The sequence below is a fragment of the Rhinopithecus bieti genome, unplaced genomic scaffold (assembly GCF_001698545.2).
Source record: "Rhinopithecus bieti isolate Rb0 unplaced genomic scaffold, ASM169854v2 scaffold_3875, whole genome shotgun sequence".
Lineage (NCBI taxonomy): Eukaryota > Metazoa > Chordata > Mammalia > Primates > Cercopithecidae > Rhinopithecus > Rhinopithecus bieti.
In genome coordinates this window covers 2,355,822-2,370,817 of record NW_016804422.1, presented here as the reverse complement: position 1 = coordinate 2,370,817, position 14,996 = coordinate 2,355,822, and the positions used below count along the sequence as shown (strand labels likewise).

General features: G+C 56.3%; 2 protein-coding genes across 2 annotated transcripts in view; both read right to left on the bottom strand.

Moving 5' to 3' along the window:
• Positions 1-1,243, bottom strand: TMEM89 (transmembrane protein 89). The gene is made up of 2 exons (XM_017867953.1): positions 610-1,243; positions 1-188 (listed from the first exon to the last, which is right to left on the bottom strand). Exons 1-2 carry the CDS (start codon positions 1,009-1,011, stop codon positions 3-5), a joined length of 588 nt encoding a protein of 195 aa, XP_017723442.1. The 5' UTR covers positions 1,012-1,243; the 3' UTR covers positions 1-2.
• A 5,016-nt stretch (positions 1,244-6,259) lies between these two features.
• LOC108526934 (cadherin EGF LAG seven-pass G-type receptor 3) overlaps positions 6,260-14,996 on the bottom strand; it is a 48,130-nt gene continuing 39,393 nt past the window's right edge. The window contains 20 exon segments of the mRNA XM_017867949.1: positions 6,260-6,521; positions 7,200-7,336; positions 7,598-7,652; positions 7,843-8,022; positions 8,892-8,984; positions 9,385-9,492; positions 9,573-9,665; positions 10,590-10,659; positions 10,821-10,927; positions 11,011-11,106; positions 11,385-11,462; positions 11,547-11,660; positions 11,937-12,084; positions 12,168-12,250; positions 12,592-12,744; positions 12,823-12,987; positions 13,181-13,332; positions 13,908-14,018; positions 14,185-14,324; positions 14,415-14,573. Of these exon segments, the coding sequence (XP_017723438.1) occupies positions 6,384-6,521; positions 7,200-7,336; positions 7,598-7,652; positions 7,843-8,022; positions 8,892-8,984; positions 9,385-9,492; positions 9,573-9,665; positions 10,590-10,659; positions 10,821-10,927; positions 11,011-11,106; positions 11,385-11,462; positions 11,547-11,660; positions 11,937-12,084; positions 12,168-12,250; positions 12,592-12,744; positions 12,823-12,987; positions 13,181-13,332; positions 13,908-14,018; positions 14,185-14,324; positions 14,415-14,573 (2,380 nt within the window). The 3' untranslated portion in view covers positions 6,260-6,383.

Here is a 14,996-nt window from a genome sequence, read left to right as displayed (position 1 = left end):
GGTCACCCACTCTGGGCGGAAGTCCCCTTTATTTGGATTTGCCGCTGGGTGGCTAGATGATGTAGGTGGCCTTCGATGTGGACCAGGAGGGCATCCAGCATGTGCAGGACCCCGCGGAGCAGGGTGTGGTCTGAGATTGGGGCCTGCCGTTTCCAGGGTCCGCAGGGCTCAGTGGTCACCTGCGGATGCTGAGAACAGGACCAAGAGGCAGGAGTGAGAATGGAGGGCGAGAAGGGATGGTGCGATGAGGGGCACTGTGAAGCTGGGGAGCACGGAGTGGGTGGTGGGGCAGTGCCAGATGTGGATGGGAGACTCAGTGACAGAATCATAAGGATCTGTTGTGGGCTAAGACAGTGGTCACGGGCCCTCAGGGGCTGGATGAGAGCAAGAGTTCTAAAGGAGAGAGCTGGGGGCAGGGTGCTGGCTGTGGGTGGTGGACATGGGTTCCACGAAGGTGTGTGGACACAGGGACAATGGGCTGTGAGCTGTGAGTGGGAGTGTGGGAGGCCCACAGGCCAGTGTGGACCCATGGGACAGAGTTGGGTGGAAGACGGGCTTACGGGGCGTACATGGAGGCAGGGGCTGTGGGGGAGAAAGAGCTGCACTCACCTCACCCTTGGTGGCCTGTGAGCACCGCCGCCCCTGCAGTATCTTGCGGCAGATCATCAGCATCGTGATGGTGATCATGACCCCAGCCACGGGGTAGATGCGGCTTGCTCCAGGGCCCAGCCAGTAACCAAGACAGCTCAGGCCACCCCTACAGCCCTCCACGCTCTTTGGCTGACACCCCCAGGGCTGCAAGTCCAGCCCCACGTGGTACCAGAGGGGTCGCAACCAGGCGTGGGTTGGAGCAGGCATCGCCAGCAGGAGCAGCAAGGGCAGTGAGGCCAGCACGTGCAGCATGGCCGCCGCTAGTGCCAGGGGCCGGAACCTGGGCGCCTGGCGACGGGCAAACGCCCCTCCCCCATGAACAGGCCTGGCTCTGAGGCAGCAGGTTCCAGCGAGACCCATGGCCTTTCATGAGCAGCCTGGCCAGAAACTGGCTGTGGTGGGGGGCTGGAGTCCAGGGCTTGAGGAGAATGGCAGACCTGGGTTCTGGGTCCTATTCTCCCAGTGGGCCTGGCTGGCCCCAAACTGAGGGAGCACCTCCTTTTGAAGCTGGGCCCTAGGCTGGGTGTAGTGACACACACCTGGAATCCCAGCACTTTGGGAGGTTGAGGCAGGTGGATGGCTTGAGCCCAGAAGTTTGAGACTAGCCTGGGCATCATGGCGAAACCCCCTCTCCATAAAAAATACAAATAATTAGCTGGGTATAGTGGCACATGCCTGTTGTCCCAGCTACCCAGGAGGCTGAAGTGGGAGGATCACCTGAGCCTGGGAGGTCGAGGCTGCAATGAGCTGTGATTGCACCACTACACTCCAGCCTGGGCGACAGAGTGAGATTTTGTCTCAAGAAAGATAAAAAAAGAAACTAAGCCCTGAACAGTTAAAGAAACTAGTAACTAATAGAAATTTTTTTTTTTTTAAGAGACAACCCACTGCAGTCTTGACCGCCTGGGCTCAAGTGATCCTTCTGCCTCAGCCTCCTGAGTAGCTGAAACTACAGGTGTGCACCACCATGCCTGGCTAATTTATTTATTTACTTATTTTTAACATTTATTTTGTAGAGATAGGGGTCTTACTATGTTACCCAGGCTGGTTTCAAACTCTTGGCCTCAAGTGATCCTGCCACTTCAGCCTCCCAAAGTGCTGGGATTACAGCTGTGAGCCACCATGCCTGGCCCCTAGAAATCCTTGAGTTTACAGGATGGTAGATAAGGAAAGAAACAACTTGCTGAAACGCTGAAATTCCCTCTGCTTATAAGGTAACAAAACTGTCTGAAATCAGATGGACCCAATATTCCCGACTGGAGTATGCACAGAAAGAGCTTGCTGACATCACAGCCTGAATTTCCACCATGTTTCATAGAAATCCTCCAGAATTTGCACAGGAGACCCATGAGGAGGCATGAAGAGTTAATTGCACATGCCTGAGAACTTTCCAGACCTCCTGCTTCCTTCTACCAATCACCCACCTACTAATCCCAGTATCTATCCCCTAAACTTTTCTAATAAAATTACTGCCTTAAAGCCAGCACAGGGAGACACACTGAAGCTGGACTCTTGCTTCCTTGCTAGTTGACTTGCAATAAAAAGCTTTTCTTGGCAGGGCACGGTGGCTCATGCCTGTAATTCCAGCACTTTGGGAGGCGGAAGTGGGTGGATCAGTCGAGGTCAGGAGTTCGAGACCAGCCTGGACAACATGGTGAAACCCTGTCTCTACTAAAAATACAAAAATTACCCAGGTGTGGTGGCGGGCGCATGTAATCCCAGCTACTCAGGAGGCTGAGGCACAAGAATTGCTTAAACCCGGGAGGCAGAGGTTGCAGTGAGCCAAGATCACGCCACTGCTATAATCCCAGCGGCTGGGAAGGCTGAGGTAGGAAAATCACTTGAACCCGAATCTGGTGTCCGGCCCACAACTGTAATCTCAGTACTTTGGGAAGCTGAGGTGGAAGGATCTTTTCAGCCCAGGAGTGAGACCATGGTGGGCAACATAGTGAGACCCCGTCACTATATTTTTTAAAAAAGAAATTAGTCCAACATGGTGGTGTGCACCTGTAGTCCCAGCTACTTGGGAGGCTGAGGCGGGAGGATTGCTTCAGCCCAAAACCCAGTGTCACAGTACTGGTTTCTAGCATTTCAAGCAGTGAGTCGTTTTGCTCAGTAACACTTTCACCCTGGCCTTCTCCTCACCTATCAGCCAATCCCTAAAATCCAAACACCTGCAGTGGCTCACACCTGTAATCACACTTTGGGAGGCTGAGGCTGAGGATCTCTTGAGCCCAGGAATTTGAGCCCAGTCTAGGAAACACAGTAACAACCCATCTACGATTTTTTTTTTTTTTTGGGACAGACTCTTGCCCTCTCACCCAGGCTGGAGTGCAGTGGTGCAATCTCAGCTCACCAAAACCTCCGCCTCCCTGGTTCAAATGATTCTCCTGCCTCAGCCTCCCGAGTAGCTAGGATTACAGGCATGCACCACCACACCTGGCTAATTTTTTGTATTTTTAGTAAAGGTGGGGTTTCACCGTATTAGCTAGGATGGTCTCAATCTCCTGACCTCATGATCCACCCACCTTGGCCTTCTAAAGCACTGGGATTACAGGCTTGAGCCACTGTACCCAGCCCCAATTTTTGTATTTTTAGTAGAGACAGGGTTTCACCATGTTGGCCAGGCTGGTCTCTAACTCCTGACCTCAGGTGATCCACCCACTTTGGCCTTCCAAAGTGCTGGGATTACAGGTGTGAGCCACCACACCCGACCTTACAAACTTTTTTTAAAAAACTAGGCCGGGTGCCATGGCTCAGGCCTGTAATCCCAGCACTTTGGGAGGCCAAGGCAGCCGGATCACCTGAGGTCGGGAGCTTGAGACCAGACTGACCAACATGGAGAAACCCTGTCTCTACTAAAATAGCCGGGCGTGGTGGTACATGCCTGTAATCCCAGTTACTCAGGAGGTTGAGGCAGGGGAATCACTTGAACTGGAAGGTGGAGGTTGCAGTGAGCCGAGATCGTGCCATTGCACTCCAGCCTGGGCAACAATAGCAAAACTCCATCTCAAAATAAATAAATAAATAAAAGGCCGGGTGCAGTGGCTCAAGCCTGTAATTCCAGCACTTCAGGAGGCTGAGGCGGGCGGATCACGATGTCAGGAGATCGAGACCATCCTGGCTAAATGGTGAAACCCTGTCTCTACTAAAAATACAAAAAAAAAAAAAATTAGCTGGACATGCTGGCACACCCCCTGTAGTCCCAGCTACTCAGGAGGCTGAGGTAGGAGAATTGCTTAAACCCGGGAGGCGGAGGTTGCAGTGAGCCAAGATCATGCCACTGCACTCTGGCCTGGGCGACAGAGCGAGACTCCGTCTCAAAAAACAAGCAAACAAACAAAAACTAGCTGGGGCTGGGTGCGGTAGCTCACGCCTGTAATCCCAACACTTTGGGAGGCCGAGGCAGGAGGATCACTTGAGGTCAAGAGTTCAAGACCAGCCTGGCCAACATGGTGAAACTTCGTCTCTACAAAAATGAGCTGGGCATGATGGTGGATGCCTGTAATCCCAGCTACTCAGAAGGCTGAGATAGGAGAATCATTTGAACCCGGGAGGTGGAGGTTGCAGTGAGCCAAGATCGTACCATTGCACTCTGGCCTGGGCGATACAGTGAGACTCCATCTTTTTTTGGGGGAGGGGGGAAACTAGCTGGGTGTGGTGGTGTATGCCTGTAGTCCCAGCTACTTAGGAGGCTGAGGCAGGAAGATCGCTTGAACCCAGGAGGTCAATGCTGTAGAGAGTGGTGATCACAGCACTGCACTCCAGTCCGGGGGACAGAGCAAGAGCCGATTTAAAAAAAAAAAAAAAGGCGGCCGGGCGCGGTGGCTCCAGCCTGTAATCCCAGCACTTTGGGAGGCCGAGACGGGCGGATCACGAAGTCAGGAGATCGAGACCATCCTGGCTAACACGGTGAAACCCCGTCTCTACTAAAAAAAATACAAAAAACTAGCCGGGCGAGGTGGCAGGCGCCTGTAGTCCCAGCTACTCAGGGAGGCTGAGGCAGGAGAATGGTGTAAACCTGGGAGGCGGAGCTTGCAGTGAGCTGAGATCCGGCCACTGCACTCCAGCCCAGGGGACAGAGCGAGACTCCGTCTCAAAAAAAAAAAAAAAAAATTGACATGGCACCTAAAACCTTTTGCTTTCCACCAGGGGCATCACCTCTGTAGGCTGACCAAACTCGCAGGTCCCCCACACCCAGCCTCAGCCCCACAGTCCACATCACAGTTGAGTGAGTGCTCGAAGATGTGGGATCCAAATCCACAGGCAGCTCCCCCACTGTCAGAACAAAGCCCGAAGGCTCCCCCTGGACTGTGAGGTCCCCTCACCCTCTCACCTCAGCTCATGCTGCCCCTGCCTCCCTCAATACCCCCACTGCTCCCCACGCCTAGAAAGTCACCTTCTTATGGCTGAAGTTTCAGTTTCAGGGTCACCTGCTGAGCTCCCTCCCATGAACATCTTGGGTAACATATGACCTCTATCACGTGACCCTGCTTTATTTTCTTCAAAGCATTTCTAACTACCTGAAATTTCCTGTTTGAGATCTACTGCCCTCTCCAACATATAAGCTTCATTCAAACAATATTTACAGAGCAGCTGCCAGGCACCATTTGTGATGCTAGGATGTGGTGTGACAGAATAAATAAAAGCTCTTATTTCCTGGGGCTGAGCTTCTAGGCCATGAATGGGGGTGGTGGGGATGATGGTGCCAGGCACCAACACAGGCCATGATAAAACAGAGCCAGGCAAGGGTGTCTCTGTGATTTGAAGGGCAGGGTGGCCTCTGTCCATGCTCAGGATGGTGCCCAGACCCCAGCAGAGGGCCTGGCACCTGCTCAGACCTGATGAACAGCAGCGCTCACATGTTTGGAGCAGAGGACCTGAGCCCAGCATTGTTCTAAGCATTTCCCGGCATTTCCTCATTTATTTATCTTTGAGACAGGGTCTTGCTCTGTCACACAAGCTGGAGTGCAGCTCCCTCCAGCACGATTTCAACTCACTGCAACCTCCACCTCTTGGGTTCAATCGATCCTCCCACCTCAGCCTTCCCAGTAGCTGGGATTACAGGCACCTGGCACCATGCCCAGCTCATTTTTGTATTTTTAGTAGAGATGGGGTTTCACCTGCCTCGGGCCTCCCGAAGTGCTGGGATTATAGGCTCGGCATCTACTCATTTAATATTCACTAAGCAACCCATGAAACAAGAACTGTGACCACTCACGCTCTACAAATGAACAGTAGTACACTGAGGACCAAACAGATCCCAGGACCTGGTCCCTCCCCTGCCATCACTGTGTCAGCTGACCCAACGCCCCACTGCCTGCTGGGTCACATGCCCAGATGTCGGCATTTAATGGCAGAAATCAACACACACTCCTTGGCTGACAGTGTTCTACCAAGCCCAGGTGATCTATCTGTCACCCATGCAGTGGCATGATCTCTGCTCGCTGCAACTTCTGCCTCCCAAGTTCAAGTGATTCTCGTGCCTCAGCTTCCCGAGTAGCTGGGATTACAGGTATGCACCACCACGCCCGACTAACTTTTGTATTTTTAGTAGAGGCGGGGTTTCACCATGTTGGCCTGGATGTTCTCGAACGCCTGACATCAAGTGATCCACCCGCCTCTGCCTCCCAAAGTGCTGGGATTACAGGTGTGAACCACCGTGCCCAGCCCGGTCATGCTTATTCTTAAGCATAGAGTAGCAGTGTGGGGAAACAGCTGCTCTTAGGTGTTCACTCTGTATCCTCCAGGGACTGCCCGTTGGCATCCACACTGCCCTGTGCCTTATCGGATATTCCCAAGAGTGAATTATTCCTGAGAAGCAGCTCTGGTTCCAACTATTTCACAGCTGAGGAGACAGGGAGTGAGGGCTATGCATGGCTGGGGAGAGACCTAAACAGGGGATGCCTCCACAACGCCCCCACTGTGTACCCTGACCTCCCGCGTCTTTCCTACACCTTCTACCCCGTCTCACCTTCAGGGCACAGGAAGGGTCAGCAGCCACAGCTGTGGACCACCCACCACCGGGGCCCCACCAAGCCACAGCAGAGCCTGGAGTTGAGCAGACAAATCTTTATTCCTGAGTCTAAATATGCACCGGTTCCCTCCCCGTACCCGGCCACTGCCAGCCTGACTGCAGGCCCTGTCCCAGACCTGGAGCACTGAACTTGGAGTCCCAGGACCTCCTTCCCTGAGTTGTGTGTGTGTACATGGAGGGGACTCCTGGGTAGCACCTGGAGGCGGCCCAGGGTTGAGGGGCTTCTCAAGGGTGCCCTGTCACAACCTCCAGAGGTACAGTCTCGGGCAGGATGCAGCATGTTCAGAGTCTGGTGACCTGAGTGGGCAGAGGGGGGGGGGCTCCAGTTTCCAAAGGACACAGACCAACCCTCACCCCTAGGAACAGCTTTATCCAAAGACAGCGGGGAAAGCACTGGGCCCACTGGGGACAGAGCCATGGCCACCAGGAAAGACTCCCTGGAGCTGGACCCAGGGTGGGGAGAAGCAATAGATTAACAAAAAAGAGCTCAGCGGGCCAGAGGTAGGCTCACCGAAACAGGGCTGTCGGGGACAGGCCTCGGGTGTTGGAGGGCAAAGGTGACAGCATCATGGACAGAAGCAAAGAGATGCTTCTTGGTGATGGATGCATCGAAGAAGTGCCCGGCCTCAAGCTGGCTGACCACAGGGCCTGTGGGCAAGAAGTAGGCCTCCCCTGACTCTCAGAACCTCCAGGAACTCAACTCCCAGGAGAAAACAGAATGCCCTGACCTCACCACCTGAGGCTCCAGCTGAATCCACATCACTTGTAACCCTGGACTCCTGTCTCCCGGGACACCTCTGACCTCCAGTTCCAGAGAAAGACTTTTTCCTTGTGCTACTTGGAAAAACCCTTGGCCAAAAGCATCCTACCCTCTTCCCGGGTCCCTCCTGCTGTTCCCACCCTACTCACTGTGGCAGGCCGCCATGTACACCTCTACCTCGATCTCCCGGAAGTCGTGGAAAATCTGTAGCGGAAAAGGGGGCCAGCCTCAGAGGGAGGCTCAGGGATGTAGAGGGGGGCTCGGGCAGGCTTGGGGAGGGAGTTTAGATGGGGAGCTTTGAGGGTTTGGGGAGTCAGAGTCTCAGAATGCTCTCAGGGCAAATTACAGGGTCAGTGGGGAAGCTCGAGGGGCCTTGGCCTGCCCCCGTCCTTACATTCTTCAGGCTCTTGAGGCACACAGTGTCCACGAAGGAGAGGGCACCCAGGTCCAGGATGAGGCTGTGGAAGTCTGGCTGAGGCAGGCCCAGGGCCTTCAGTGTGGACCCATCTGGGGCCTTGGAGTCTTCTTGACCATTGGCTGTTGCATCTTCCATCTTATCTCCTGGGCCCACCTGCTGGGGAGCCAGACATGCTGCCAGGGCCACCCATGAGAGGGTGAAGGCAGGACTGGCCACACACAGACATGTGGGAACACGCAAGGTCAGATGGGGAGCATGCATGGGACACATAAGGACACAAACACGGGGGAGTCACATAGGTATGCAAAGATAGGAAGGACAGATGTATGGGGACACTCAGGAGGGCACACCCAGACATGCTCTGCTACCTCCTGGGCCGAGGCTGCACAGGGACATGAGAAAGGACGGTGCTGGGAGACCCTGTCCCATTCTCATCAGCCAGGGCTGAGTGGGGAGGGGCCCAGGAGCAGGCCAGAATAGACACAGGCATCCACATGAAACACACGCAGACACCTCAGCACCCTGCCCTGTCTGAGTCTCTAAGTTTGGCATCCTCTTTGACCCCTATATATTTTTTTAGAGATGAGGTCTTGCTTCACTGTCCAGGCTGAATGTAGTGGTTATTCACAGGCACCATTAGAGCGCACTGCAGCTCTGAGCTCCTGGGCTCAAATGATTTTCCCGCCTTAGCATCCCAAAGAGCTGGGACTGCAGGTGCGCACCACCACAGCCTGCCTTTGACCCCTTGATTTTCTCCCATACACCCAATCCCTTTCCTCTACCCATAAGCAGACTCAGGGGGAGTCTTGTGGCATCTACAAATTCAAGGTCTTCATCTAGGCCTGAGAATCTAAGCCTAGATTCTGTGGCTTATCATGAATTTCCCTGCAGAATATCTGATCCAGCCCCAACTCCTCCTGCCATTGGCCCACAGCTGCTGGGTCCATGGCACTCCTCATGAGACATGTGGATCCTGCATCTCTGCAGCTCACAGCTGTCCCCTCCTCTCCCACCTCCAGCCTCACCATCACCTTGCAGTCCTCAACGTTGTTGCTCCTCATGTCTTCAAGGCTGGTGTTGACATTAATGGAAACTGAAGTGCCCTTGGAGGAGGCAGCCTATACCAGAGAAGACAGGGAATGGGAAACAGCTATCCTGGCTGCCATGACAGACATGTCATGTAGGCCTGGTGATGCCCCCTGGTGTTGGTCAGGTAGGTGGGCCAGGACCAGAAGCTGTGGGACCTGCAGCAACCAGGCTGAAGCTCCTGGAACAGCCATGAAAGGGAAGAGGACTGTGACGGTTCACACTGTCACTGGTTCAGATGATGGGAGAGAAACAAAATGTGACCTAGAGCCTGGACCTGCTAGGGTAGTGAGGCAGGGCCCCTGAGAGCATGAGAGAGAAAGGGGAAGGGATGAGGAGTGAGGATGAGGGAGGAGTCGGGAGGCCAGGAGAAAGGCTGGGGCAGGGAGCAGGGGGCAGCAGATGGGGGTCACCAGACAAAAGGGACCCTGCCTGTTTCTGAAGCTTCTCCTCTTTCTGCAGTTGCTTCAGCTTCAGCTGCTCCCGCTTCTTGAGCAGTTTCTTCTTCTGGGAGATGAGGAAGTCGACATCCACACCGCACTGGAGGCAAACATCAGAGAAGGGTTGGTGAGCTCTCGGGGAGCTGGGGCCTGACACCCATCCTGGGGACTCCACCTCACCCTCTGCTTCAGCGCATCACTGTAGAAGTCAGCATTGGCAAAGTACACGGTGGCCGAGGAGCGGAAGACCTTCACCCCCGGGACTTCCTTGGCCTGGGGATGAGGCAGAACTGGTGGTGGCTGAATCTCCTCTCTCCGGGCTGCATCCTGTTCTCCTGCCTTTCCTTCCCTAGTGTGCCCAGTGCCTGCCACCGCCCAGCCCTCTGCTCCCCAGGCTGCAGTCCAGGCCCTCCCAGGGGCTTGGGCCACGAGCCCGGTGGTGTCATCCCCATTCCTGCACCATGCCTCTCCCTCCCCACCTCTCCTGCCCCCACCCAGGCAGCCTTCACAGGCTCTTAACCTTTCTCTTGGGTTTCCAACCCCTGCCTTGTGATCTGTTTTCTGCACCCAGAGGTCCTCCTAGGCTGTCACACAAACCAGACCTTCCCCACCTCCCACCCCATTCAGGTCACAGCCTAGGTCTCTGCTGGGCTCCAGGCCTGCATGGTAAGGGCTGGGCTGCCCCCCTCATCCTCTCCCATGTCTCAGACCCCTTAGTTCCTCCCCACACTGCCTAATCGCACTGCACCCATGTTGCAGGGAACAGCCTTGTTTTATTCCAGAGCCCCCCACCTATGTTCCTAGCACTTGGCCCAAGACCTCTCAGGAGATAAATGGATGACTGAGGACTTAGTAACCCCTCTGATCAGATCAGGAAATGCCTCCCTTCCGTCCTGGTGCCCCAGAGAGCTGCCACTCTGGCTCTCTGACCCAGGGCTGCTCTGCAGGTAGAGCTTGTGCTATTGACTCCATGACAGACCCCTCTCCAGCCCCAGACCCATCTCTGTCCACTCTCCCTCTGTGCCTTCATACCTCTAGAGGGGGTCGTAGACCCAAACTCCTCCCTTGAAATCCCAAAGACCAAACCAAAGTGTCCTCAGCCCCCAGTGCCCTGGCCAAGTGTGGAACGAATCCACAAAGTCTCATTCTTCCTCCATCTCCCCATCCACGTCGTCCCGCTCAGACCCTGCCACTCACCTCTGAGTACTCTGTCACATCTCTGTAAATATCCGTGTCTGGCACCTGCCCCAGGATAGAGTAGTGGGGCCTGTGGAGGAGAGAAAGAATGCAAGAAGAGGGGGCAGAAAAAGGGGATAACAGAGGGGTCCAAAGGAGCCTGAAGTCCCCCAGAGATGTGGGGAAAGCTGCGGGGAGCCCTGTGGCACTCCCTCACTAGCTGGAATGAGGGGACCAACATGGGGGACTCACATCTGTGTCCGGACCACCACAAGCAGCAGGGAGAAGACGACCGCAACCATCAGGCCAAGGTCCATGTTCAGCAGGATGGTGGCCGCGAAGGTCACCAGCCAGATGAGCTGAGAACAGCGGGCAGCAGTCGGAGGGTGGCGAGGAGCCATGGGGCTGCCCAGTCCCTGCCCCGGGCTCCCAGGGCACTCACCAGATCTGCCCGATTGGCTTTCCAGAGGGAACACACGTCGCTGAGCTGCCGCAGCATGCCCTTCAGGTTCACAATGACGATGGCCGCCAGGACCGCCTGGGGTGGGAACAGTGCCGCCAGGGGCCATTGAGGGCACCCGATGCCGTCAACCCTCCCCATCGAGGCATGGCCAGATTAAGCCCAAGCACTCAGGCAGAACCCCAGACACAAACCCCCACCCAGCCCCTGACCTTTGTCTCCAAATCTCACCTTGAAGATCTCAGCCTTGAAAAACAGGACCTAACCTTGTGTCCCCACCCCTTACCTGAACCTAGACTGGCTGATCTGAGTCCTGGCCTGGCCAAGACCTGAAGCCTGGCTGGGTGGGGGCTCACCTTGGGCAGGTCACGAAAGAGTTCCCCAAGTTTGACAATGATGAGGAGGATGAAAAGGGAAGAGATGGCTCCAGCAACCTGTTGGGGGAGGGGATGAGCAGGGGCGAGACCCCCTTCCCCAGGCAAGGCATGTCCACACCCATGCCCACACCCAAAGCCCACCTGCGAGTTGCCCCCGGTGCTCTCCTGTACCAGGCTCCGAGACATAGAGCAACTCACGGGGAAGCACTGGAAGATGCCTCCAATGAGGTTACTGAGGCCCAGGGCCACCAGCTCCTGACGGGGGGCAGTGTGGGTGTGAGGAGACTTCCTAGAAGTCCCACTTCTGTCACTGTCCCACTGTGTCTAGGCCTGTGTATCCTCAATCTCCATCCCCACCAAGCGGCCCCCAGAGACTGGATGCTGCCCCACACGTCCTACTCTCCCATCCTCAGTCCCCTACGTGGCCTCAACACATCTGCTGTCTCCCCATGTTCCACCTGTTCCTCCCCCACCCGTTGCTGGCGCCTCCATATACTTGGATGCCTCCTACACATCCTGCATCACCCAGACCTGGTTGCTGTCCACCCGGTAGCCATGCCTCAGGGCGAAGATCTTCCCCAGCGAGATGGCAATGGCGAACCCAACCACAGCGATGGTGAAGGCGCTGCCCACGAGCTTTGAGAACAGCTGGGTGTTGGGGGCCACTGGGGGCACCAGCCTGTGAGAGGCATCTGTGAGGCCAAAGCAAGGTCCTGGCCTGGCTGCCCAACCCTCCCTGACCTGACGGAGGCCAGAGCTCACCCTGCAGAGATGTTGCCCACGACATCTACCTCAGATCCGTCCCTCAGACCAATGCCATAGGAGATGCCTGTGGCCCCGATGAGCTGTGGGAGAAGACAGAGTCAGGGAGGCAGGTGCTGGCATCATGGTCAGGGGACATGTAAACCACTGTGGGGTGAGGAGGGAGACACTGGGCAAAACCTTCTTCAGAGGTGGGAAAAAGTCACATAGAGTGAGAGACGGGCAACACCATTTCCACTATGGGGAGATGCTGTCAGGGGCAGGAAGAAACCAACACAGGGGCTTTCTGCTGTGCCCCCCACAATACCCAAGAACCCTCCCAGTCCCCCTCCAGCTGGCCTTCAAATACAGGAGGCTGCCCACGTGGCAGAGACCCAGACTGTCCTTCCCTTCTCCCCTGCCCCCCACTTTCTGGCCCTCGAACCATGAGCAGCTCCCCGGGTATCGGCATGGGCAGCTGCCGCTGCAGCTTGTCATTCAACAGCTTCACCACCACGAGCACAACCCCAGCCACGGCTGCAGTGACCACTGTGCCAACCTTGCTCTGGGGCAGCTTCCGGCAGACCTCCAGCACTGTCTGAGGAGAGGCCAGGTCACAGCCAGCGGTCAAGGCCATGGGGCACACCTACCCCTCCCTCCCCCCGCCCTCACTCACATAGATGAGGGACAGTGGCCCAGAGTGGCTGCTCAGATGGAGACCAAACACATACTTGAGCTGTGAGACGAAGACCTGCACAGCTGCAGCTGTGGTATAGCCTCGGACAAGAGGCTCTGACAGGTAGGTGACCAGGAAGCCGAAGTGGATCAGGCCCAGCCCCACCTGTGGGGTGGCCAGGGGCAGTCAGAACAGGCAGGGGTCCTGGGGTAGCTGATGAGGAGCACAGGGCAAGTGGGATGGGAGTGGGATGAGTGGATGGCAAGAGGACGACGATGGTCAGCACTCAGGGGAATGCAGACGGGGCAGTGGCAGGAGCAGAAGTGGTGGGGGACACACACTCCTGACTGTTTCACACCTGGAAGAGGCCGACCAGGACACTGAGTGTGGAAGCCACCTGCACCGGGTCAGCGTCTCTGGTTGTCTCATTGATAGGGGAGTCGTTCAAGGTCTGCGGGGCCAGGGATTCTGTCACACTGCCCACCATCACAGACATGACAGCAAAGGTCCCTGTAAGGACGGCACGGGGCAGGTCTGAAGGGGAGAGGACACTGTCCTGCGCTGGAGCCCTGGTCCTAAGAGACAGGCCAGGAGACTTCCAGTTCTGGACAAATGTCCTCAGATTATGGCTGCATGAACAGGGACAGTGCTGGTGGTTCAGGTTTGGCCAGGCCAGGAGTGAACCCTGAGCTCACGGGCCCTTAAGCGTGGCTAGAAATGCTGGCCCTGCCTCATCTACCCTGTCTCACCTATGTCTACTGGTCCAGGGGCACAGAGGCTCTGTGGGGTAGGGAAGAGGTCAGGGCTTGCTTCAGGCTGCTCAGGCCTCTGCCAAGTTCCAGGCCCCTTGGGCTGCCTCGCCCACTCACATCTTCCTGGAGCCAGGGCTATGAGGTCCCCTGCCTCTGTGGTCCTACAGTCAGGGGTTTAGTTCTGCCTGGGTATGACTCATGGGCTAGCCCAGGGATGCAGCACCAATGCTGCCCTCTTCCCCAGCCACTCCTGCCCTGCTCAGCACCCCCTCACCCTGCCCTCCACGATGGATGTGGGCATCCTCCTGGAAGGCTAGGCCTGCCTCCACTTACCCACGGAGATGTGCCGGGAAGTGCCAAACAGGAAGTAGACGAAGACAGGGTAGAAGGAGCTATAGAGGCCGAACACGGGGGGCAATCCAGCCAGGAAGGCGTAGGCCAAGCCTAGGAGTAGAATGGTAGCAGTGCGGGCCTGGAGAGCAGATCTTGAAACGATAGGGGAATCCCAGCCCTGGGTTAGGTGCCATAGTTCCAAGGTAGAGGTCATGGCCCCAGTTTTGAGCATCACAGACCACAGGGTTTCCAGGCCAATGCACTGAAGGCGGCTCACCCTGTGGAAGCTGCATGATGGCCACACTCATGCCAGATAAAAGGTCACCTAGGAGCCAGTCACGCACAGGATACCGGGGTAACCAGACCAAAACCGGGAGGTGTTGGAGCAGAAGGGCACGGGCCCGAGCATGGGAGCACCTGGGGACATGATATGAGGGGTAGGTGAGTGTCAGGAACAGGGGCTACCTGGGCCCTGCCAGCAACCCCAAGCCCCAATCTTGGCCTTACTGCAACCAGGTCCGCCACTGGCGGGTCCTAGGTGCTGAGCCCCAGCGCCCCAGCTCCTCCAAATGCTCCTGGTTCAGCAGCGGCCGTTCCATGTGGTAGTCTCGCCTCCGCAGCTCCATTGCTTGTGTTGCAGACAGCAGTGCCTGCGTGTCCCTCGGTCTGGGGTGGCAAGACCAGAGAGAGACAGTGAGGGCACCCCTGGCCCAACCTCCCCTACACTTCCACCTAGGACCAGAGAGTTACCTACCTGATTTTTCCGGGCCCTAAGATCAAGGTACAGTATTCCAGCCCCCAGCTGGCATCTGTGGGCCATATGCCCAAACTCAGACCTGAACTTTGGCTGGTGAGAAAGCCTCTTTCTAGGACAAAGTCCCCCAAGTAGGGACTGCAGGATGAGCACTATCTATACCTCCAGCCGAGATGTGGCTGCCCAGTGCTGAACGCTCTAACAGTCCATGTCCCAGGCTGCTCCCTCCCACCGCAATCCCTCTCCCCTAATCAATCCCTGTCCAGTCCCCAGGTCCTCCTCCAGCTGCCCCGGGAGCCCACTGCTGGCTGAGAGCACACTCAGGGAAGGGGTCC